Consider the following 25,318-nt stretch of genomic DNA (forward strand, 5'->3'; position numbering starts at 1 on the left):
ATTTAGTTCATCAGCCATCTCCTTGTCCCCTGTTATTATTTCTCCTGCCTCATTTTCTAGTGGTCCTATATCCACTCTCATTTCTTTTTTATTTTTAACGTACTTGAAAAAACTTTTACTATCCACTTTGACATTATTTGCTGGCTTGCTTTCATTTTTCACCTTTTCCTTCTAATGTTTTTTTTAGTGCTCTCTGTAGGTTTTTAAAAACCTCCCAATACTCTATTTTCCCACTAATTTTTGCTTTGTTTTATGCCCTTTATTTTGCTTCTACAATGGCTTTGACTTCCCTTGTCAGCCATGGTTGTACTATTTTGCCATTTGAGTATTTCTTCATTTTTGGAATACATGTGTCCTGCACCTTCCTCATTTTTCCCAGAAATCCGTGACAGCAGCTCACTCCAAACCACCCTGGCCAGCTCCTCTCTCATACCACTGTAATTCCCCTTACTCCACTGAAATACTGCTACATCAGACTTTACATTCTCCCTATCGAATTTCAAGTTGAACTCAATCATATTGCGATCACTGGTCCCTGAGGGTTCTTTTTCCTAATCACCTCTGGTTCATTACATAGCACCTAATCTAGTATAGCTGATCCCCTAGTAGGCTCAATGACAAACTGCTCTAAAAAGCTATTTCTTAGGCATTCAATAAACTCACTCTCTTGACATTCATTACCAACCTGATTTTCCCAATCGACCTGCATGTTAAAATCTCCCATGACTATCCATTTGGAATTGTTGTCAGAGCAGTTTTATGAATAACGATGGAGCCAATATGTATGAATAATGTTTAGGGTAATGAATGGAGTATTGATTAGAAAGGTTGTTTTGTCCTGGATGGTATTGGTCTCCTGGAAAGTTGTTATAGATGTATTCATCTGCAAGTAGTGAGGATTCCCTTACCTCCCTAACTTGTGTCTTCTGGATTGTGGAAGGCTTTCTGGTATCAGAAAGCCAGACACCCAACCTGCTGTTGATCAAGCTGAGTCTATAGGTAACGATGAAGAGGCTGGGAGATTCAGGGGTGAGACTCTCCCATTGTGGAAGTGGTCATTGCTTGCCACTCTGAGAAGCTAATGTCATAATGATAGACATACGACGACTGCATAGTTTTAAAAATCCAATCTTTACCAAAAGCAATATGCCCTTTGCTGCTCGAGTCCAGTTTCATAGAAATTTATTGCACATTTAGTAGTCCTTGAACGTGGCCTACCAACCCGCTCATTTCAAAGATAAATATAGATATAATTGTATCTATACGGCATTTTTCACAAACTTTTTAGAAAATCCTGAAGTGTCTTATAACCATTGAAGTACAAAGGGAATTAAGGAAGGCAATAAGTGCCGGCATTTTAATTGATGTTAGGCAGACACAGATTAAACATGGACAAGTTATTGTGAGTGACAAATATATCACTAAGTTCAGACTTCCTCGATATGGAGTGAACACCATAAAGATATTACATACCTATTCAGTCTTAACTCCATTTCTATTGGAACCACATTCACCTGTCTACAAATTGCATAAAATTGATAGAAAAAATAATAAATGTCTTACTCTTGATAAAATGGCAAAATGAAATTTTTTTTTTATTGAGACCCAGCATGGAATAGACCCTTCTAGGCGCACTGCCCAGCAAACCTAATTTAACTCCAGCCTAATCCCAGGACAATTAACAATGACCAATTAACCTGTCAACAGGTATATCTTTGAACTGTGGGAGGAAACCAGAGCACCTGGAGCAAACACACGCGGTCACGGAGAGAACATACAAACTCCTTCTAGGCAGCCGTGGGTATTGAACCCAGGCTGCCTGTACTGCAAAGCATTGTGCTAACCATTACGCTACCATACTGCCCCTTTAGACTGCTCATTCCCAGCAAAAGTCAGAATCTTGCTCCTGGAGAGGGAAAAACTAGAAAATTCCCATTCCATTTACCCTGGTCATGTAGATTATAACCAGTTTCCTTTTCAATTTTTTTTATTTGCAGAGTTACAGCTATGCTCTGCCCTCAGTAAACCTGAACCAGTCATCATCACTTTTCTCAAGGTCCATATATTTGGCAAAAGTAGAAATTTTCATTCCATCTTTTTGAAGTGAGTTAACACAGTCTCACATGTGATGGGGCATGATAATTAAAAAGGAATCAAATCTTGAAATCTATTTATTACTCATTATTAATAATAATAACATCAGAGGTATCTCCTTGGTGATTTGAGTGAATTAATTTCTCAGAAGAAAGTGAAGGGAATAAGGACAGGGCCTGCTGCTGCCAGGTACATTGAGTACCTGATACCTGATACCAGTTGATACAGTGAATTTATTCCACTTACTTTCTCTCCTTGCTCCTCATTGGAAACTCGATGTACATGTGTTTAAAAAGAACAATTAGAAATGTATTCTTCATTATTGATCAGAAACTCTATCAGGTCTTGAAATTCTTCATAAACTCTGATACTCCGAGATTCTGAACCTTTTGCCTAATTTTGTGACGCAGTAATGGTTATGGGACAGCAAAGCAAAACATCTGATCATGATGAATTTACAGATTGCAGGGCAGAAATTCCAAACAGAGAAACTATCTTGGGATTTGGTACTTACAAAGTCATGCCTTGACTCGGCTCCAGTGGCCCGGATTTGGATCTGACATCCTGTGCTGTCTATGTGGGGTTTGCATGCTCTTCCTGTGACAACCTGGGCTTTTCTCAAGTGTTCTGGAATGTCAGGAATGTGCAGGAAGATTAATTGCCTCTAGTATAGTTGGGTGGCAAAAGAATCAATCTGGAGATTATGGCCACGTGAGAGAGAATAGATGGTAGGAAAATGAGTGGGGGAGTAAAATGGTGTGAGGAAATAGTACAACCACAGCAATTTATTCATATCATTATCATTTATTCAACTCGCACCTATTTAACAGTTCCTGCAAATATAACAATCCATTCTTATAGAAAAGCAGTTCATGTATTTTGTATGACCTCACTGCAATATCAAGGCACTATCACTTTATTACGCTCTACAGGTTAATTTCAACAATATACATTATTTCACACATTTAACAATTGATCTATACAAAACACTACTGGATTTCTCTGGCTATGATTTCCTAGCCATGAGAAGCATGCTTCTTTTGAACAAGGTAAAGCAGTGGGGCTGGCATAACTCTGTAACGTCTTACAAGGTCCTGAACATTTAAAGCACTTTACAATATAAAGCACGTTTATAAGGAAATATCCATCTGCTCTTGAGCTAGTTATATAACATTGAACCACACCTAATATATATCATTTAGCTAGCATGAATCCAGAATATATTTCTAGCAGCTCATGAAGTTCATATTAGCTACAAATGTAAAATGAATATTCTAAAGGGATATGCAAAATAAACACTTTTTATATAGTTTCAGAGTGCTATTAAATACGATAACTAAAGATGTTACAGCAATTGTGCATGAATAATGATGCAAAACTGCCCGAGGTACTGTTTTCATCAAGTGCTCATAATTAAAACACACAGGAAAGAGAACAACTTTTACTTAATGTTTACATCTGGACAACAAAATGCACAAAACAGTTCTTAAAAATGTTATGGTAATAGTCACAATACTTGTTTTAAAAAGGCAATCAATCAACAGGCAACCACTTTAAACTGATACATGCTGTTCCTCAGTAATTAACCAAGAATTTCAAAAGTGACTGCTTCTTCAATGAACAACTCTCCCTTATAATAGCCATTAGTAATAAATGGCTCATCTTTTGTGCACTTTCCATTCCACTTATTAAACAGAAATTATACGTATCTTTTTCAGAACAAGTGGCTTTATAGCAATTAGTTGTTTCATTGCTCGTCTGGATGTTGCATATCTTTATATAATGTGAACTTATTCCATCTCTCTCTCAATTAGTTAACACTGAAAACAATCCAAAATGAATCGAAAAGGATGATGGTGAGTTTGACGCAGGGGTTTGAGGTGAGGAGGAGGTGGGATTATATTTAGGTTGAGTCATATGATCAAATATTTAATACTATTTGAGATTCATGTGGTCGCACAAGCATGTGGATTAATAAGTTCAACAATTTACCAATATATTACTATTGACTGAATCACTCAGTGATCACCTATGCTGGTAAATTTATTGTTTGCAAAAAATAATTTACCAATAAAAATAGTTAACCAACATGGATCTCTTGGTTAGACATGAAGTTTCAGAGTATTGCTCACGGGCCATCAATATTGTGAGTGCAAATTACATGATGCTATGTGTCAGTGATGATGTTGTAAGTAAATTTATCATTGTACCTGTGCATATGATAATGAACTCTATTTTGCCTTTGTTATTGACTTCAGTATATATTTTTTTTATAGGGGATAACCTTGAACCATTTTGGTAACACAAGCTCCAAATTTTCCTTTGAAATTGTTGCCTACATTCAAACTGTGCTCACAATTTTTGCTCAAAAGCTTTTAATACTAACAGTTCATTGCTGGTTGATAATATTAATAAGAATGGACACCACCCTGCGTTTCTTCCTCCCCTCCCCCCAACTTCTCACTTTGACTCATCTTTCTTTCCCCTCAGTCCTGCTGAAGGGACTCGGCCGAAACACCGGCTGTTCACTCTTTTCCTGGCCAGGCCTGCTGAGTTCCTCCAGCATTTTGTGTGTCTTGCTTGCATTTCCAGATTCTGCAGGTTTTCTGATGTTTGACAACTGGAATTTTTCTTTTTGTAATTGGTTACTACATGAATAAAATGTATTTCTGGACCAAATTAAGGAAGATATTTTTTCATCAGTCTGGGTTAAATCCTGGAAGTCTGTATGGAGATTAAATTCTCACCAAGTGATTGCATGGATTTCTGCAGCTGCCCTGGTTTCTTCCAACATCCCAAAGAATGTGCTCATCAGTAGATGATTTGGTTATTACAGACAGACTCAATGGACGGTACACTATCCTATCACTCCATCCTATAAAACAATGAGTCAGTATTGTCACTGAAACATCATGGTGCACAGCATGCACTTTAGTCTCTCAAAACCACATGTATATAAGAAACAAATGAGGTAGATTGCATCATGCTATCAGTCTCTTGAATGGACTTCCTGTAGAACAAGATGGACTCTTGGTCTCACAATCTACGTCATTATCATCTTGCACTTTATCGTCTCCTGCACTACACTTCTTTTGGTAGCTTCTTACACTTTATTCTGTATTGTTATTGTTTTACTTTATTCTAGCTCAATGCACTGTGTAATGATTCGATCTTAATGACAGATCACAAAACAAGCTTTTCACAGTATCTTGGTACATGTGATGATAATAAGCAATACCAAAATAGTAGATTCCAGTTAACTGCTCCATCAGTTAATCAGGCAGCCAGTTATTTAGGACAACTCTTCAAGAACAAAAACTAAGTGAGAAAATAAAGAACACAAGAAAGTTTTCTAATTCCAAAGCAACACACACAAAACTTAGCAGGTCAGGCAACATCTATAGAAATGAATAAACAGGCAGTGTTTAGTCAGGATTCCCTTCCTTTACTTGGGACACTATGTTGCTTAATTGGGGCAGGAGATTGTTGCCGAACAAGTCCTAACTAGTGTCAGTTGTGTACTCTTGTGTTGCCTGTAGTCACTAAACTGAGTGAAAATTTTAAATAGCATCAGTTGAGTGCATTTGTGTTCAAAAAGCAGTGATTTTTGTCACTGATAGCGAAAAATAAGCAGTAAGACAATTCAGAGCTGTTCTGCTCATTGTGGCTTTAAGCAGTCAGGTTTGGAAATGGAAGAAATGGCCAGAATAAAAACGAAATGATTCTACTACTTCAACAAGTTAAGAACTATGAACAATTTGAACATATCAACAATCATGTTGAATGTTACAATGAAAATGAAGATTTGCAGGATGCAATCATCAATAGCATTGCACAAAGGCAGTTCATTATCTGCACTAGATGTCTGTTTTGATTTGTTCAATGTGCATATTGGATGAATTCCTCTGTTGATAACCATTCAAACTAATACACAGTTTGATAGTACTGTTGTACTATTGGTAGTGTTCTAATTTGTTCTGTATCTAATTTATTGTAAATGCATAATTTGTTAATCAATTTGCCTTTTTTAATACCTTTTTAACTACTTCCATGAAACTTGAGCTAATTGGAGCAGCCACTTAATTGGGCCAAAATGTACTGGTCCCAATGTGTCCCAATTGACCGGAATCCACTGTATGCATTAGATAAATAAGACATCCTAACAGATAACTGCCATCATCAGTCATCACCTGTAGAACATACTATTTTTGCAATTGTATATTAAGAAAAGTTTTTATTTTCTCATTAGGTGGAATAACCAAAGTGGATAGGTTAAGTCGAACAAATACTGCATCAAGATGAAGAAGTAGGAACACTGACTGGAATAATAGAAACATAGAAAATAGGTGCAGGAGTAGGCCATTCAGCCCCTCGAGCCTGCACTGCCATTCAGTATGATCTTGGCTGATCATCCAACTCAGAACCCTGTACCTGCTTTCTCTCCATACCCCTTGATCCCTTTAGCCACAAGGGCCATATCTAACTTCCTCTTAAATATAGCCAATGAACCAGCCTTAACTGTTTCCTGTGGTAGAGAATTCCACAGATTCACCACTCTCTGTGTGAAGAAGTTTTTCCTCATCTCGGTCCTAAAAGGCTTCCCCTTTATCCTTAAACTGTGACCCCTCGTTCTGGACTTCCCCAACATCGGAAACAATCTTCCTGCATCTAGCCTGTCCCTTATAGTTCTTGGTCTGTTCTGCTGTATGAAGAAAATACAGGAATCTGGTAATATTCAGAAAAATGTAAACCTTATAAGAAAAATGACTAGAGTTTCTTTATCTTTGGGGTACATCTTACTTTAAAAGAAATGAAAGCGCTTGACTATTTATAATTGCACCATACTGCTGCCACAGAGCAAAACATTTCACAACTTATGTCAGTGAAAATAAATCTGATTCTGACTTTCTGAATTAATGATATGGGGCACACGTATTACATCAATAGGAGAGATGATATATTATTTTACCATAGGTGATGTGACATTTGAATAAATGTTGGGTCAAAATCACATGAAGTCACAAAGGGGCTCTTCAAGTATACGGAAAAATAAAACTTCCTCTATATGCAATTCATGAATGAATAAAGATACTCAATCAGGCGCAAAGAAGTCCATTCAGAAGAAAGATCATCACCTTGTCAAAGAGCAAACGACACAAAATCTCATTTAGTACTGGGATATAAACCTCAGCAATGCAGGCTGAATGGAATAAATGAAAGAAAATTATTATTTCACTGGAACTTTCATCACTTTAATCCAGTTGTAATCTGCTGGTGGTGTTCACTTTGAGGCTTTGCTAGCGAGACACCAATGAAGAAATTATACTCTTTGATCAGCTTTAGGATTGAAAAGTAGCATTGTAATCTGAAAGGAGAGAGGCTTTATACCAATTTCCTATAGCTTACATTTGCTGCTGTCCAGGACTGCCAGCCCTCTCTTCTTCTGGCAGAGTTTGTGGTATGTAACAAATAAAGCATAACTGGCATCTAATCTGCTGTGACAATTGATAAATCTGGCATAAGTACTAGGTGCTCAACTTCATCAGATTTGTCAAAGGCATTACATCCGAGTTTGCTGAAGACCCAAGGGTAGGAGGCACAGTGGGCTTTACATGCAAGAAAAGTGTTGTAAAAGGACACTAACAGATTATATGACTTCTACAGAAGACGGATCAATGCAAGGAGAGCTGATACAACAGATAGACATTGGAGGAACTTAAGTGGGACAGGCAGGATCTATGGAGGGAAATGGACAGTGAACGTTTCAGGTCAAGACCCTTCAACTGGACTGGAAGGATAGAAGTTACATAGCCAGTATAAAAACTGGAGGGAAGGGGTGGAACAAATGCTAGCAGGTGATAGGTGGATCCAGGTAAGGGAATGATAGGCAGATGAGGGGAGGAGGATAGTGGGAATGACATTGGAAGCTGGGAGGGGATAGGCAGACATGACAAAGTGCTGCAAGCGATCGAATCTGGGAAGAGAGGATGGTAGAGTATGGGATAAAGGATGAGAGGTGAGGAGGGGAACCAGTGAGAGACGGTGGTGAAGGAGAAAGACACAAAGTGATGGGGGCCAGGTGGAGCAGGGAGGAGAGGAAATTTGAGGTCATTTTCCCAGGTAAAATAATAATTTTGCAATAAAGAAAAACTTGTAACTGTTGAAGAACAAAGGGATTTGGGTCTCTGTTCAGACAAGTCATTGAAGACTAGTGCAAAACAACTAAGAAATTACAAGACATATGGAACACTGATCTTTATTGCAATGGTCAGACCACATCAGGATACGATGGTCTGTTTGAGCAGAATCCATAAAAGGGATTTTCCAGCATGACACCAGAGTTTAAAGAGTTAAAATGTGAGGATAGATGCCTAAGTGTGGCCAGTAGTCTTGCATTCAGAAGGCAGAGGGTAATCTAACCAAGGTGTTTGACATGATAAAAAGGCTTCAGTTTCTCCCAGTGAGGAATTTAGAGTCATTACATTCAGGAGTGAGATCAGAAAGCACTTTTCATGCAGTCTGCAGTGGAAATCTAAAGTGTTGTGGATATTGGGTCAGTTAGTGTCACAACTAAGATTCGCAGACTGCTCTTAAAGAGTTTCAAAAGAAACGACTGAAGGGAAGATTACCAAAGATAAAATTTAGATCAGCCATTATCTTACTGAATAGTCGAATAGCTCTAAGGGCTGAATGGACTCCGGCAGCATCTTGGTTAGTGGCTGCCAGTCCAATAAATACATCACTCTGCCATATATGAATATGAACTGGTTTTACACAATTATCAATTTGGGATGATGCAATAGTGAAATATTTATAATCCCATGCATACTTCTGTGGTGATTCCTGCAAAACATTCAGCTTTTAAAATCTTCGACTTTTACATGATGGAGCAGGTGAATCCACAGCATTCCTTGAGCAGAGTCAGTCCAGTCTTTGCCATGAAAGGCTTAGTTGTCTGCTGTGCTCTGGATGTCATTTTTCTTTCTTTTGCAACATCTGTGATGAGACAGCAAGATTTTGGATTATCTGCAATATTTATATTGATTTGATTTTACATTTCCTCCGTCGTACAGGCGTCAATGAATTACATTCAGAATAACTGGAGAAGATGCCAATTAAACCCATGTTCACTGGTTCGAAGATTTTCCTCATTCCTCATCCACCCTGCACTGCTAACCCTTTGAAGGCGATAAAGTCAGATTAGATGGGTCGCAGAATATTATGAAAATTCTTGCACATCAGAAACACATGAGATTCTGCAGATACCGGAAATCCACGGCAACATACATAAAACACTGGAGAAACTCAGGTCAGGCAGCATCTACAAAGAGGAATATCTATTCAGTGTTTCAAGCCAGAACCCTTCATCTGTCAATTGTTTATTCCTCTCCATAGATACTGTGTGACCTCCTGAGTTCCTCCAGCATTTTGTGTTTATTGTCCATGCACATCAGGTTCCAGGCGTCTGGCTGATGCACCAGACTGATAGGAAAAAAATATTAAAATCTTTTGCAGGAGTTCTTAAAGTAAATCTCCTTCAGTTTCAAATAACCCATGGCAAAATAATTTTCCTTGCCTGTTCTATTTTGTCAACTGGAACGTTATAACCTATAGGTTAATTCTAACACGGTTTGCTCATTGAGGGTTAGCAATGCATTTTTTTCACCATTTTTAACATATGCTTGAAGATAATGTTACATAACAGTTATTTACAAAAATATGTACTTAAGCATCCTTAGTAGATTTCTATCTTTAGATTCAAGTTTTAGTTTTTATGCAGATTCATTAGCAAAATGCTTATAACTGTAATAATTAGCCATCTCTGCAAATGCCAGTGGAGAGTATGGATGAAAATACTGGAGTAAAATATTGTGGTTACCTGTGTAATTCCAAAGCACTGGATCTTAAGACAAAAAAAAACTTGCTCTAAAACAGTTCCTATTTAATCTTGTGAAGAACAGAGTGCTTTCACATAAGGAGATGTTGGGGGGAAAAAAGCAGAAGTTTAAAGTGACAGGTTTTAATTAGTTGTTTAAAACAGAAAGTGGAAGAATTATAGTGAACTTTCTAAAGCCTTGAGTCTTGGGAACTGAAGATCCAGCATTCTCTTTCTCACATACATGGCTGTATCCGTTACTTTTTGCAGGATTTTCTGTTCAAAGGCTTTGGTGTTTCCATACCAGGCCATAATGCAACCAGTCAATATACATCCCCACTACACATCTATCAAAGTCTGTCAAAATTTTAATGTCATGATGATTCTCTGCAGACTCCAAAGGAAGTAAAGACACTACCGCGCTTTCTTCACAATTACACTTATGTGCTAGGTCCAGGACAGGTCCTCTGAAATAGTAATACCCAGAAATTTAAAGTTGCTAACACTGTCCACCTCTGATCCTCAGATGAGTTCTGGCTCATGGGCCTCTGGTTTCCCGCTCATGAAGTCATGGGTCTACAAGTAAGGAAATCCGGGATCCAATTTCACGAAGTGGCATTCAGGCCAAGGTCTTGGAGCTTATTGGTTAGTTTTGAGGGCATGATGGTACTGAATGCTAAGTTGTAGTCAATAAAATGCATCCTGATGTACACACCTTTGATGTCCAAATGTTCCAAGATTGAGATGGCATCTGCTGAGGCTCTGTTGCTCCAGAAGGCAAGTTGGAGTGGATCCAAGTTGCCTCTCAGGCAGGAGCTGATATGTTTCATCACCAGCCTCTCAAAATACTTTATTTCTGTGGATGTAAGTGCAACTGGGTGACAGTCGTTGAGGTAGGTCACTGCAGTCTTCTTGGGCACCGGTATGATTGAAACCTGCTTGAAGCAGGTGGGTAGCACACACTGCTGAAGCGAGAGGTTAAAGATCTCTCTGAACAAACCAGCCAGTTGGTCAGCACAGATTTTTAGTATGCGGCCAGGTACCCTGTCCAGTCCAGATGCTTCCCATGAATTCACCCACCTGAAGGCAGCCCGCACGTTAGCTTCCGAGAACAAGACCATAGGATCAACAGGGGATGTGGGGGATTCACGATGGGACCTCCATGTTCTGATGGCCAAAGCAAGCACGGAAGGCATTGAGCTCATCTGGAAGTGAAGCCCTGCTGTCTCCCATATTGCTTGATTTCACATTGTGGGAGGTGATAGCATTCAAGCACTGCCACAGCTGTCAAGCATCCTTTGTTGATTTGCCTATAAGATGGCCTACTGGAGGCTTATGCCAAGTGGAGGAAAAAAGTCTCTCAGATCAGGTGTAAAATCTGAAAGAAAATCATTCTCCTCACTATCTTGAATAAATCTGAAAGCACACAGAAGTACTATAAACAGAGGTTTGAAATAATTTTCAATTTCTTGTTAGTCTTGCCTAGCAACATTGCCATTACTCCCACGTTCAAAGGGCTCTTTAGGACTTTAATCTATTTTTTGGCAAATCTTCTCTCCTATAAACTGCTCTTTGGATACAAGGTGCTAACTACATGCAAATTACTGTCAAATTTGCAGCATTGTACAACAGGAGAGAAATAATTGAAGAGGAAAATCAATTATTGCCAGTGTCAATAGAATATATTTATTCCAAAGAGATGGCTGTTCAAGCTGAGAATTAAGTTTCATGTGTAAAAATAACAAATTTGTTAACATGAAAACTTTAAAACCCAAAGGAAATCCAAAGCACTGTGATCATTCAAGAAGTGCAGGTAAAATGAACAATTCAGTGAAGCTGGTGTTTTAAAATGCCAGCCAGATTGTTAGCAATTTCTATTTAGTAGCTTTTATTAGTAAATTCTCTTTTGCAAAGCTTTTCCCTGTGCATACAAAACCATATAACCCACTCTACTTTACAGAGGCAGGCAAAGAACACACAGCAGGAGCGAATTAACTTCGGCCTCCTCATCCCTGTCTGCATCCATCTTTATCTTTGCAGCAGCCGCCACTCTCTCTGTCAGCTCCCGAACAGTAGGCTTGGCAGTGCAATTCCTGACAAGCTGCAAGGATCACACTGCATACAGAGCTTGTGGAGAGCCAACCAGAAAATTGGCTTCGCAAAACATCTGCTTTTCTGTAACTGTGTAAAGCTTCACTGTGATCCAATTGTGAAGCAGCATATGAATCCTACTCAATCAAGAGAAGGTCCTTTGTACTTCAAAAGGTCGCGCTTTTCAGAGAATATATAGTTTTAGTCTCTTCATTATAAAGAGAGTATAACATTTGGAAATGTGATCCTGGGCTCACTAGAACATTATCAAGAGCGCAGGCATGAAGAGACATTTGAGAAGTTGCAGTGGGTCGAGATGACATACTGGAAGATTAGCGTACGTCCAAGGAGACACGAGACTGCAAATGCCTCAGCTGCTGGAATAGTGCAGAGGAACGGAAAGGAAGTGCTGACACTGCATCAGCTGACCATGCAGCTAGCAGGCAGCTCGTATGTGTAGCTGTGTAGCGGCTAGTGCAATCACCAATCGGGCTTCAATTCCCACCGTTGCCTGTAAGGAGTTTGTGCGCTTTCCCTCCAACCACGTGGGTTTCCCCGGATGCGCTGGTTCCCTCACGCATTGCAGAGACCTACAGTTAGTGTTAGTAAAGCTGTGGGCATGCTACGTTAGCACTGGGACATGGCATCACTTGCGGGCTACATCAGCACAATGTTGGCCAATGGCGTAAAAGACACATTTCACTGTATGTTTCAATGTTCTGATATGCCAGGGGTGATTGGTAAATTCGTGGCCTAAGGTAGAAGGAGTCAATTTTAGAAAACTTAGCACATTTATTTTTCCTGCATTTGCACACTTAGTCCAGCGGTTGTGGAGCATATGGATCCCTTCTTCGTCGAAGTCGGCGTCTTGGACCTCCAGAAGTGGTCCACAGCATGGGGTGATTGATGTCCATGGCCTAAGGTAGAAGGAGATGAGTTATTAATTTCAAACTTCCTGCATTTTCACTCAAAGAGTTGAGTTACGTGCATGTAATGAGAGCTGTATTACTCATCCCCTTCTACCTTAGGCCACAAACTTACCAATCAGCCCTGCTGTGGACCACTTCTACAAAGAAGGGATCAGTATGCTCCACGACCGCCGGACTAAGTGCGTACATGTAGGAGGGGACTATGTTGAAAACTAAATGTGCTAGGTTTTCTAAAATTGACTCCTTCTACCTTAGGCCACAAACTTATCAATCACCCCTCGTACACTTGACAAATAAATTTAATCTTTAAAATTAAGCTCATTTTTACTGCCTAACAAAATTGGCTAGCAACCAAGACACCCATTTGTCGGCCAGGATCTTTGAAGAAAATTGAAATGTCCAGCTCTGAAGTTTCACTTCATGGGTGCGTGCACTGCTACATAAATGTGGTTAGTAACACTTTCAGAAGTGACTGGCAGAACATGCCTGTAATCTGTCTGCCTCTCCAGAAAAAAGCAAGTAAAGATGTTTTAACTTTTTAGTTCTTTTAATGATTAAATCACTTTGTTTCATAATTTAATTTGCTGGATATCCACGAGATCTAGTAGATGGATTGGAGACAAGCATTGAGACATGAGATCAGAAATGTTGGATGATGAAACATTTTGGGCCATGCCTGGTTCACAATACTGAACAGCAGACATGATCCTTCCCAAATGAGATAGCAGGACTACACAAAGACAGGCTGAGAAATGCTGAATGGTAAATAGACAGAAAAATAGACTTATGGTGAAACATAAGACAAAATGCAGGAAGAGGAAAACCCTGCAATGTTGTTGCAAGATAGGAATATGAGTGGCTTGGAAGAAATGTCCCATACCTGGGGCAAAGTATGCATGCTGTACATTGGTAAAACATTTCTACAAATAATGCATAACGAATTCCATGGAATGACCAGCATGAAACGTACAAATCAGAAATGGCTGCAGATTGATACATGTACATCAGAATGAATAGATAAAATTATCAGTTTTTTACTTCATGATGCATTGGGTTCAACGGTGCAACCTTGAGACTGATGGCTCAGGAAGTAGCAAGATGGTGCCAGTGAACAACAGTGACGTCTTCAATACAGTTCATGAAACTACTTCTTTTACTTCCTCTTCTTTCAAGAATGATTCTACTACTAAGATACATGTGATTGGAACCTGTGATTTACAAGTTGATGGTGTGTTTTTTTGTGCCAGTCAGGTGATCTGGCACTTTGCTGTCTCCGAGGGAGTTTGGTGAGATTCTGAGTGAAATGTGCACCCTGGAGGCCTGGAAGCCTACAGACGGGGCGGGAGCCCATGATCGACTCCATTGCCTCTCTCTGATCGAGTCATCGAGTGTGTGAACCCATGATCGACTCCATTGCCTCTCTCTGATTGAGTCCTCAAGTGCGTGAAGCCATGATCAACACAATTGCCTCTCTCTGATTGAGTCATCGAGTGCATGTACCCATGATCGACACAATTGCCTCTCTCTGACTGAGTCATCGAGTGTGTGAGCCCATGATCGACACCATTGCCTCTCTCTGATTGAGTCATCGAGTGCATGTACCCATGGTTGACTCCACTGCCTCTCTCTGATCAAGTCAAGTGCGTGAACCCATTGTTCAACTTCATTGCCTCTCTCTGATCGAGTCGAGTGCATGAGCACATAATCTACTCCATTGCCTCTCTCCGATTGTGTTGTCGAGTGTGTGAGACTATGATCGACTCCATTGCCTCTCTCTGATCGAGTCGTCGAGTGCATGAGCCCAACATCATCTCCATTGCTTCTGTTTGAGGCACTAGGAGCTAGGTTTAAGTCAACAAGGACAAGAGCAGAAGATGGGTGAGTATTTGGCGCCGTCTGGCTGCATTTGACCAGTTTTTCTCACCCCCTCGTTAGCTGCTGTCTGAGGTAAATGCGGGACCCTTGGAGTTTCATGCTGCAAGGATTGATCGGCAGGGCTGTGGACTCATTTGACGTTCATGGTGCATGTATTTCTGGATTCCAGTTACTCTTTATTTTTGCTTGTTTTAAGTGGTTTGATTGGAGCGATCGATAAAGACAGTGACACCTCAGCAAAGAATGGCTCTGCATATAGCATGTAGTGGGCCAGCAGCTCCGCAGTGAAGTGAACTGGACCACTGGACTCCTGGACTGATGTTTGATATTTTATGTGCTGTTCATTTGCTTTTTGCTGTTTGTGCAATTTGTCATTTTCTCACACATTGGGTGGTTGATGTTCTCTTGAACAGGTTCCATTGTGTCTATTTGTTTCGTGCCTGCCTGCAGGATGACGAATCTCAGACTCGTATTCTGTATACGTATTTGATAATAAATGTACTTTGAATCTTTGAATTAGGAGTTGCTCCTAAGTCAGTTTTACACTCCACTAGTCGTGGAGTGGATACATTCGACTGACACCAGGTAGATTCTATTCAATATAGCCTGAGATGTCATAGACTAAGAGGCAAAGAGCACTGCTTAAAAATGACTTCATCCTGGTCGGACTCTATTTGTGTATCCTGGACCAGCAAAACCCCAATACAAGGATAATGAGCAGTCTTGTGAAGAAAACTAGACTGCCATTCTTAATAAAAAGCTGCTACTCACAGGATGTAGTAAGACAACTAGAAGGATTTAATGAAGACATAATACTAACGGAAGTGCCAAAGACCATTAACTTACCGATATTGAAAAATAACCTTTATTCATGATAGATATACACGGTATAAACAGAAGAAATAGTGCAAAAGAACTTTACATTCCTGGTCAGTACAATACACAGTCTAAATTTCAAAGAAAGAAGAAAAATACAAAAAATAGCGCTATTGCCAACATGAAGTGATATATCCTTATCATTGTTTCAGTGGCTTTCCCACCCAACATCACACTTCCATGTGTGGTCAAGGAAGGATCCTATACTCTGCCCCTTCCCCACAGAGCCTTAGTGCAGGCCACACTGAGCTACAGTGTGCCCCTCAGTACATACAACTGCAGCCTGGACTACGTAAGAGTTGGACGCACAGTAAAGTGGCAATGCACGCTGGCCAAACAATAGACGTGGCAAAAGCAAGTGCTAACTCACCCACATCACAACTCTACTGAAGCAGAGCTCATCACAAGGCAAGAGTAATGCAAATAAAAGAGAGCACTGTTAAAGGGTATGAGAATTTTTGCATATGATATTCTTGATGACTTAACCGCAACAGTAAATTAAATGATTTTTCTTTAGCTTGAGAATAATTCCCAACCATTAACTTATTGGCAGTTGCTTTGTGGGGGTGTGACAGACAAATTAAACTTGATTATCTTTAAAACGTGGAGGATGTTTCAGATGGCCAAGCAGATTCTTGTAGGAACATTTCTATACATCTGACAGATTGACTAGGAATGGTGATTAGGAGCAATTGCAACTGAAGTATAATATCCACGGCACAGCAGTTTTCACAAATGGACAGATTAATCAGACAGCCGCAACACAAATAAAACAACGCAACTTATTAGTCCATAAGTATTAATTGCCTAATCTAAGCAGAGTGAATACTGTATTTCACATTATGCTTTTCTTATTAATTCCTAGTTTGTAAGCTCCAAGAAACTGGTTACATCAAGTTAAGTATTTTAGATTTTTGGTGAAAGGAACGGAGCAATCAATTTTGCTGTCCTTGCACTAACACCTGGGAATTATAGAGTACAAATTATGTGATTTATCTGCTTTCCCAAAGCTTTTCTGCCCTTAAAAGGAAATCACACAGCCCCCAATGATCTTGTGATTTCAGTCACTGAGGCCAACGTAAAAGCATCCTTCAGGACAGTCGACCCATGGAAAGCATCTGGCCCAGATGGGGGTACCTGGCCGAATATTAAAAATCTGTGCTAATCATCTGAAGTGTTCTTTCACCTCTTGCTTTGGCAGTCTGACGTACCCACCTGCTTCAAGCAGGCTTCAGATATGCCAGTGCCAAAGAAACACTTGCTAACCTGCCTTAAAGATGATCGACCAGCACTTATCCACAGTGATGAAGCATTTTGAGAGTTTGGTGATGAAACATATCAGGTTCTGCCTGAGAAATGACTTGGATCCGCTCCAGTTTGCCTACCGTAGTAATAGGTCCACAGCAGATGTCATCTCATTGGCTCTTCACTCAACCCTGGAACATCTGGACAGCAAAAATGTATATATCAGTGTAAAGGGGGACTTTTATTTGGTGGGGGGAGAGTGTAAAGGGGGTTTCTTCTTTTTCTTTGTTACTGTGTATGTTAATCAAAATGGCTTCTTTGTTTTGTTAAAAGTAGGAATGCTTCTTTGTTATGAGAGAGTGCTGGAAGCTTGTTTGGGTTAAAATTTACTGATAACGAGAATTGTATTCATTTGTTAATCAATTGGGATTAATGTTATTCTCTCTCTTCTGAGTCTGTAAGCTATTGTTGGCGGGCATTTGGGGAGTCGACGCGAGGGGTTGAGAGAGAGAGGACGCAATTCTGTAAGCTGGGCGACGGAACGGGCCCCGAGCGCGGGTCCGAGGCCAGCAGGTTCGGCGAGGAGAGGAGACAAAGGCAGACGTGCCAGGGGTGCTTGGTTGATCACTTCGGGTGGTCCTGAGCTGCGAGTCGAGGAGGACTGAGGGGATCGAATGGTGGCCAGAAGACTTCGTTAATTGAGCTCCAACAGTCATGCACGAAGTGGTTTGGACTTTGGTAAGTTTGGCACCTTTTCTTTATTTTCTTTTCCTTCATATATACTCTATCGTTATTAATCACTTAGTTTTAGTAATCTCTATAAACTAATCATTTAATTGCATATGGTGTACTATCTGTTAATTGGTGGGGTTGGGGACATCACACAGCATCCACACCAGCTGATTATCCAGTTTGGCGGGGCTGAAGGCTGCTCCCCCTAGACGGAAGTGAGCTGAGCGAGCCTGAGGCGACCCAGGGGGCTACATCAGGATGCTCTTTATCGACTACAGCTCAGCTTTCAATACCATCTTTGCCTCAAAACTGATCATAAAGCTCCAAGACCTTGGCCTCAAAGGCTCTTGGTACAATTAGATCCTCAAATTCCCCACTGCAGACCACAGTCAGTTCAGATTGAAAACAACATCTCCTCCACGATCTCCATTAGCACAGGTGCAGCACAAGGCTGTGTGCTCAGCCCCCTGCTCCAATCACTTAACAATTATGACTGCATGCCAGGAACAGCACCAGCACCATATTTCAGTTTGCTGATGACACCATTGTCACATGTTGAATCAAAGGTGGTGACGAATTAGCATATAGGAGGGAGACTGAAAATCTGGCTGAGTGATGCCACAATACCCTCTTACTCAATGTCAGCAAGACCAAGGAGCTGATTGTTGACTTCAGGAGGAGGAAACTGGAGGTCCATGGGCCAGTCCTCATCAGAGGATCAGCAACTTTAAATTCCTTAGTGTTATCATTTCGGAGGACCTGTCCTGGGCCCAGCATGTAAGTGCAATCATGGAGAAAGCACAACAGCAACTCCACTTCCTTAAGAGTTTGCGAAGATTTAGCACGGTATCTGAAACTTTGATAAACTTCTATAGATTGGTGGTAGAGGGTATATTGACTGGCTGCATCACAGTCTGGTATGGAAACACCAATAACCCTTGAACCCTACCAAAAGAAAATGGATAAAGCCCAGTCAATCATGGGTAAAGCACTGCCAACTAGTGAGCACATCTACACTGAGCACTGTCACAGGAAAGCAGCATTCATCAGGGACCCCCACCACTCAGCATGCTCTCTTCTCACTGTTGCCATCAGGAAGAAGGTGTTGTGAGCCTCAGGACTCACAACACCAGATTCAGGAACAGTTACTCAACCATCAGGCTCTTGAACCAAAGTGGATAACTTCACTTGCCCCATCACTGTAAAGTTCCCACAACCTATGGACTCACATTCAAGGACTCTTCATCTCTTGTTATCAATGTATATTTATTATTATTGTCTCTTTCTTTTTGTACTTGCACAATTTGTTGTCTTTTTCACACTAGTCGAATGCCCAAGTTGGTGCGGACTTTCACTGATTCTATTATGATTGTTATCCTATTTGTTGAGCATGCCTGAAAGAAAATGACACATATGTACTTTGATAATAAATTTACTTTTACTTTGAACTTGAACTTAACTACACAGTGCCCTTGGTTGACCTTTGTTTTTATTTAAATATATCACTGGGCATCTAGATTTCACATTTTCTGCCCAATGAAGCTGTGGAAGCTACCTCAGTAAATATATTTAAGACAAGGTTGGGTAGATTTTTGCATAGTAGGGGAATTAAAGGTTTTGGGGAAAAGGCAGGCAGGTGGAGATGAGTCCATGGCCAGATCAGCCATGATCTTATTGAATGGCGGAGCAGGCTCAATGGGCCAGATGGCCTACGCCTGCTCCTATTTCTTATGTTCTAATGATGCAATTGCGAAGAAGGCACACTAGCAACTATTAGGATTTTGAGGAGATTTGATATGTCACCAAAGACTCTAAGCAAATTTCTACAAATGTACCATTGGGACTGGTTGGATCACTGGCTGGTATGAGGGCTTCAACAGACAGGATAGAAAGAGGCTGCAGAGGGTTGCAGATTCAGCCAGCTGCATCATGGCACAACTTCTCACCATTTAGTATATTTTTAGAAGGTGGTGCCTCAAGAATCCATCATTACGGACCCTCACCATCCAGAATATGTGCCCTTCTCATTGCTACCACTGGGGAGGAGGTACAGGAGCCTGAAGACCCATCTTCAATGTTTTTGGAACAGCTTCTTCCCCTCCACCATCAGATTTCTGAATGGTTCATGAACCCATGAATATCACCTTCTTCCCCTCTGCCATCAGATTTCTGAATGGACGATGAACCCATGAACACAATCTCACTACTTTTTTGCACTACTTATTTAATTTATTTATCTTACTATACATACATCTTAATATAATTAATTTTTAAATAATGTATTGCAATGTGCTGCTGCCGCATACAATAAATTTCACGACACATGCTGATGATATTAAAACCAATTCTGATTCTGATTCTCATTTGATTACTTGAATCAATTTTGAAAAACTCCCACACTTTTAAGGGCAATATGAATGTTTAACAAGGTATCAGCTGTGTGAAAACATTGGGCCATAACTTGCTGCCAGCTTAACTCTCTTACATTCACTGCTGGAATCCACGCTAACCACAGAGTTGCCTTTTCTAGATCCAGAAACATTGACTTCTTGGTTAAGTATGGCCCTGGTTCAAATTGGTTAGACCTTCCAAGGTCTCAGGCCTTGGGTGATTAAGTACTATTGTGTGGGCATGACAGAGAAAACTCCAAACACTGACATGGCAGGAAAACGCTGATAAGTAGCAAAGCCATATTAGCCTCTCCAAAGCTTTACTGGCTGTCAAAGCACTCAAAAGTTTTAAATATTTCTAAATACCACTGCCCATTCAAAAAAATTCAATGACAATTAAAAATTAATTAAATAATTAGACATTTAAAATATTACTATAAGTTACTTAGATATTCTTTAACAAATTTTTTAAAAATTGAAGAAAACATAACTATTTTTCAAAATGCAAATTTTGCTGCACTTACCTTTTTCCATTGCAGCTGTTCCCTCGCATAACTGCTGGGGAATTGCCACAAACTCATGCTCTGCTGGAAGAGTGAAATAAATACCCTTTGGACATTCAATATTTCCATCCAGAGAGCAAAGGGTTGCCTTCCATATCAATCCCCATCGTTCCCCGCTGTTTAAATATTTGACATCATCTGACTGACTTCCTTCCAGGGAGCACATTTCAAAGGCAGTTCTGCATAGTCTTTCCATATGCTACTTCTGCTACCTCCTCCATCCCTATATCTCATATTGCTTCCTTTACTCATCCTGCTCTGGCCATTGTGAATCCTCAGTTCCCCTCACCCAACCTTTGTGAAGAATTTTTATTCCCGTCTAATCTCTAGAATTCTGTCTGTGCACACTCTTATGCCTTCAAAGTCAAAACTTATCTTTTAGAGCAGACTCAAAACTGGACATGGAGATTCCTGTGTGGGATCGATTGCTAAGTTGCTGTTAAAATTTACTAATAAGTGCAAGATTTACACCTGTTTCCTGACAATCTTAGTAACATATCAGGAAACAAAAGAAAACCAGCAGGAACATGTGGAAATCTGCACAAGAATCAGAAGGAAATGTAGAATTCATATCATGTATATTTTGTGAAATATGTGTATTTAAAATTCAACCTATTTCCTATATTTTGAGTAGATTAAATATACCTTGCTTCAGTTTGATAAATAGGACTGGATGTTACAATCCCTAAAGTTTCTGCACTGCACTTGACTTGAGTGGAAGTAGTTCTTAAAGATGACCGCTAGGTGATATTACTACCATTATGACACATCTTCAGTTGTGTACCTCGACATCACTGGGTGTTTCGTCCTTTTATCACAAGACACCCTCAGATGAGGCAGCCCCACCACAGGCTGATCAGACCTGGGTGTGTGTCACATGGTTAGTCTCTAGATGGTCACTTGGCAGCCCAGACAGAATCCCTTCTTTTCAGCCACAGCCAGTGACGGCTCATCCCGGCGGCATTAGCAAATGCTTTGATTGCCTTCCTATGGGCCTGCCCTCTGACTCCTCCTTCCCTCAGCAGCCTTGCGGTGGAACTGGCTACAAAGCCCCTGCACCCCGCCTCAACTGGGCGCTCTTTTACGTTCCAGCCTCGCTCCTCTGCTTCAACTGCAAGGCTGGCATATTGCAGCCTTTTCCGTTCGTAAGCCTCATCCCAGGGGACCGTCAGCTCAATGATAAAGGCGCGCCGACAGGAGTTGGACCAAAGGACCAGGTCAGGCCGTAGGTTGATCGTTGCAATTTCAGATGGGAAGGTAAGTTTCTGGCCTAAATCAATACGCATTTCCCAGTCCCTGGCTGCACTCAGTGGGCATGAGTCATAAGGCAAGGGGTTAGCCCCTGGTTTCTCTCCTTCCCGGATGAAGGATGGTAGTTGTGGGCATTGAGAGGCCTGGCGTTGGTGGTTACTCTCTTACACTGAAGCTCAGCTGCCAAACACCTCAGCACTTGGTTGTGTCACCAGGTGTATCTGCCTTGTATCAGACTAGTCTTGCAACTAATCAAGATGTGCTTGAGGGATGCCGGAACTGTGCACAGAGGACAGGCTGGGTCCTCTCCCAGCCAAAGATTTAGGTTTGTAGGAGAGGTTAAGACATCATATGTTGCTCTGATGATGAAGCTCAATCTATTTGACTCTATGCTCCACAGCTCACTCCATGTGATTTTCCTCCTCTCAGCACCCTCCCACCTCATCCAGCAGCCTTGCTTCGCTTGGGATATTGCTCTAGCACATCAGAACATTTCATTATTGAAGAATTTCCACAAGATGATTGACATAGATGCTATAACGTTAAATTTGAAGAATCAGAAATTTCAATGCAAGGCCCAGTGAAGGATAAACATATAGAAACATAGAAATATAGAAAACCTACAGCACAATTCAGGCCCTTCAGCCCACAAAGCTGTGCTGAACATGTTCTCACCTTAGAAATTACCTAGGGTTACCCATAGCCCTCTATTTTTCTAAGCTCCATGTACCTATCCAGGGGTCTCTTAAAAAACCCTATTGTATATTTTAAAATGCATATTTAAATACAAAAAAGTCACAAAATGCTAGGGCAATAATTTGAATATTGCTGCAATCCAAAATTCCTTCCTGGGCAGCGGCATTATGATGAACTGTCATGCATTCTTAGATAGAGATCAGTGTATTGATTCAGGAAGTTTGTCTTGTATATTTAATATTTTCAATCTAAGCAGTATTTTCAATGAGTTGAAAATACACTTACTTATCCCGTCTCCCCAAACTCTTGATTTTTTTGCTTCATTACTCAAAGTACATCCCTTTATTTACGTTTGCCTCAGCAATGTAAAATGGAGAGGCGGGATCATCAGCAAGTTGACAAACAGGTACCTACTTGATTTTTTAGAACAGGCCTTTGATAATTTTGTCTGCAAGAAATCTGCCATTTCTTTGTCTTCTTCTCTTTCTCTATGATAAAAAGCAATTAAGTTTCAAAATAATCATCAGACTAAAACAACATATAGATTTATTCAACATTGTTGATAATTCACACCTCATATTTAGACCATAAGACACAGGAGCAGAATTAAGCTATTCAACCCATCGAGTCTGCTCTGCCATTCCATCATGGCTGATCCTGGGTCCCACTTAACCATATCCTTTGATGCCCTGACCAATCAGGAAATTCACAGCTTCCGCTTTAAATATACCCACAGACTTTACCTCCATTGCAGTCTGGGGCAGAGCATTCCACAGACTCACCACCACTCTCTGGCTAAAAAACACCCTCCTTACCTCTGTTCTATAAGGCTCCCCCTAAATTTTGAGGCTGTGCCTTCTAGTTCTGGATACCTCCACCAGAGGAAACATCCTTTCTACATCCAACTTATCTACTTTCAACATTTGGAGGGTTTCAAAGAGATCTCCCTGCATTCTCCTAAATTCCGGTGAGTACAGGCCCAAAGTTGCCAAACCCTCCTTATATGTCAACCCCTTCAGTCCCGGAATCATCATGTAACCCTCCCCTGAACTCTCTCCAATGACAACACATCCTCTCTGAGATATGGGTTCTAAAACTGTGACAATACTCCAAGTGCAGCCTGACTAATGTCTATTAAAGCCTCAGCATTATCTCCTTGTTTTTATATTCTATTCCCCTTGAAATAAATCTTACATATTTCTTGTTTAAATGAAGTCACTGTACCTCAGTCGTTCAAATTCAACATCATCCACAAGAAAGTCTCTTGTCTCCACCAATTTATGGATCTGCTGCAGTAATTCTTCTTCCTTTTGCTTATCTTCATTTGATTTGTCCTTATCTACATTTTAAATGATGATAAATGTTATTTTAGCAGTAATTGTACTAAAATGTATTGACACACTCTTTAATGAGGATGATTTTCAATCAGTATCTGAGTCACATGAATCAAACTTACTCATTTGTGACCCAAAGTCTGACTACAATTACCTCACGTGTGGTGACAGTGGAGGTAGGACATGGAATTACAAGTACCCATGGATTAACAAAGGATAAAAACAACCTGATGACTTAGTGGGTAGCACTCTCACTTCTGACTATATGTGTCCCACTTGATAGACTTGTACAAAAGTCAGTTTAGATAGTGCAGTACTGAACGGGTCTTGGATGTAAAGCTAAACTGATGTCTGTTCTTGAGGGTAGATGCAAATTATATTAAAGACCAGCAGGCCAATAATCCTTGGTGTCCAAGTCAATGGTCATCCTACATGAAGCAGATGATTCACATTGCTGCTTGTGGGAGCTTGCTGTGCACAAGCTGGCTGCTACAATTATGGAAACTGTGGGCACATAATTTTCAGCACTGGAAGAGGATAACATATCAGGCATCTAAAAAAGAGCAATAATCATATGGGGATGGAGACTTACAAAAATTAATGTAACAGTAAACAAGAAACTAAATACTATTGAATAAATTAATGGAAAACAAGGGGAAAGGAGAGTGACAGTGAAGTAGATCAGCCATGTTCTCATTGAATGGCAAAGTCTAAATGGATTGATCTTGGTTCTAGTTTTTATGGTCCTACATGGTAATGCCAGTTAAGAGTAACAAAATCTCAGGGATAATTTCACTTCCTGGATTTAAAACAACCATGAAATCCAAAGAACCATAGATTGGTTAGCCTAGAAAATTACTAGAATCTGAAGTTAATTTGGTAATGGCCGCCATTCGAGAGAGTTTGTACACTGTATCATCAGGAGATGGTAATGACTTGATGGCGTCCGACACTAACAATGACTGTCAGATATTTTACTGACTGGTGAACTTGCCACTCAGGAATCCTGTTGTTACCTGGGGGAGGATGGAACAAGAACGAGAAGGTTTAGGGAGTGGGAAAGAAAAGACAGTCTGACTGGCAAGGTAGTTAGATTATGTAGCAGACTTCCAAGAATACTAGTTATAAGAAGTGGCAATGTGAATGGCTACTTTCTACTTCCATTAAGGTCAGAGAAGGGCAGCATCCCAGAAACAGCAGATGGAGAGAGAACAAAATTAGTCTCTGGGACAGAAATGCAGAAGTGGAGTTCAAATCAACGAACACAAAAGAGGCTGAAGATAGTAAAATTCTGAATAACGTGTACAGTCAAAAGTTGTATGTCGATGTTTTGGGTCAAGAACCTGCATCAGGAGTAGTGGTACAC

General features: G+C 40.4%; 1 protein-coding gene across 4 annotated transcripts in view; it reads right to left on the reverse strand.

The window, feature by feature from the left end:
• Positions 1–2,884: 2,884 nt before the first annotated feature.
• LOC140714605 (bMERB domain-containing protein 1-like) overlaps positions 2,885–25,318 on the reverse strand; it is a 67,986-nt gene continuing 45,552 nt past the window's right edge. The window contains exons 4-8 of one of the 4 annotated variants that reach the window (XM_073025940.1): positions 23,843–23,957; positions 23,033–23,106; positions 20,633–20,695; positions 12,877–12,978; positions 2,885–9,090 (exon numbers count right to left, since the gene is read on the reverse strand). In XM_073025940.1, the coding sequence (XP_072882041.1) occupies positions 8,972–9,090; positions 12,877–12,978; positions 20,633–20,695; positions 23,033–23,106; positions 23,843–23,957 (473 nt within the window). In that variant the 3' untranslated portion in view covers positions 2,885–8,971. The remainder of the gene's footprint in view (positions 9,091–12,876; positions 12,979–20,632; positions 20,696–23,032; positions 23,107–23,842; positions 23,958–25,318) is intronic. The other 3 variants (XM_073025941.1, XM_073025942.1, XM_073025943.1) reach the window with 3 other exon arrangements.

The sequence above is a fragment of the Hemitrygon akajei genome, chromosome 22 (genome assembly GCF_048418815.1).
Source record: "Hemitrygon akajei chromosome 22, sHemAka1.3, whole genome shotgun sequence".
Classification (NCBI taxonomy): Eukaryota; Metazoa; Chordata; class Chondrichthyes; order Myliobatiformes; family Dasyatidae; genus Hemitrygon; species Hemitrygon akajei.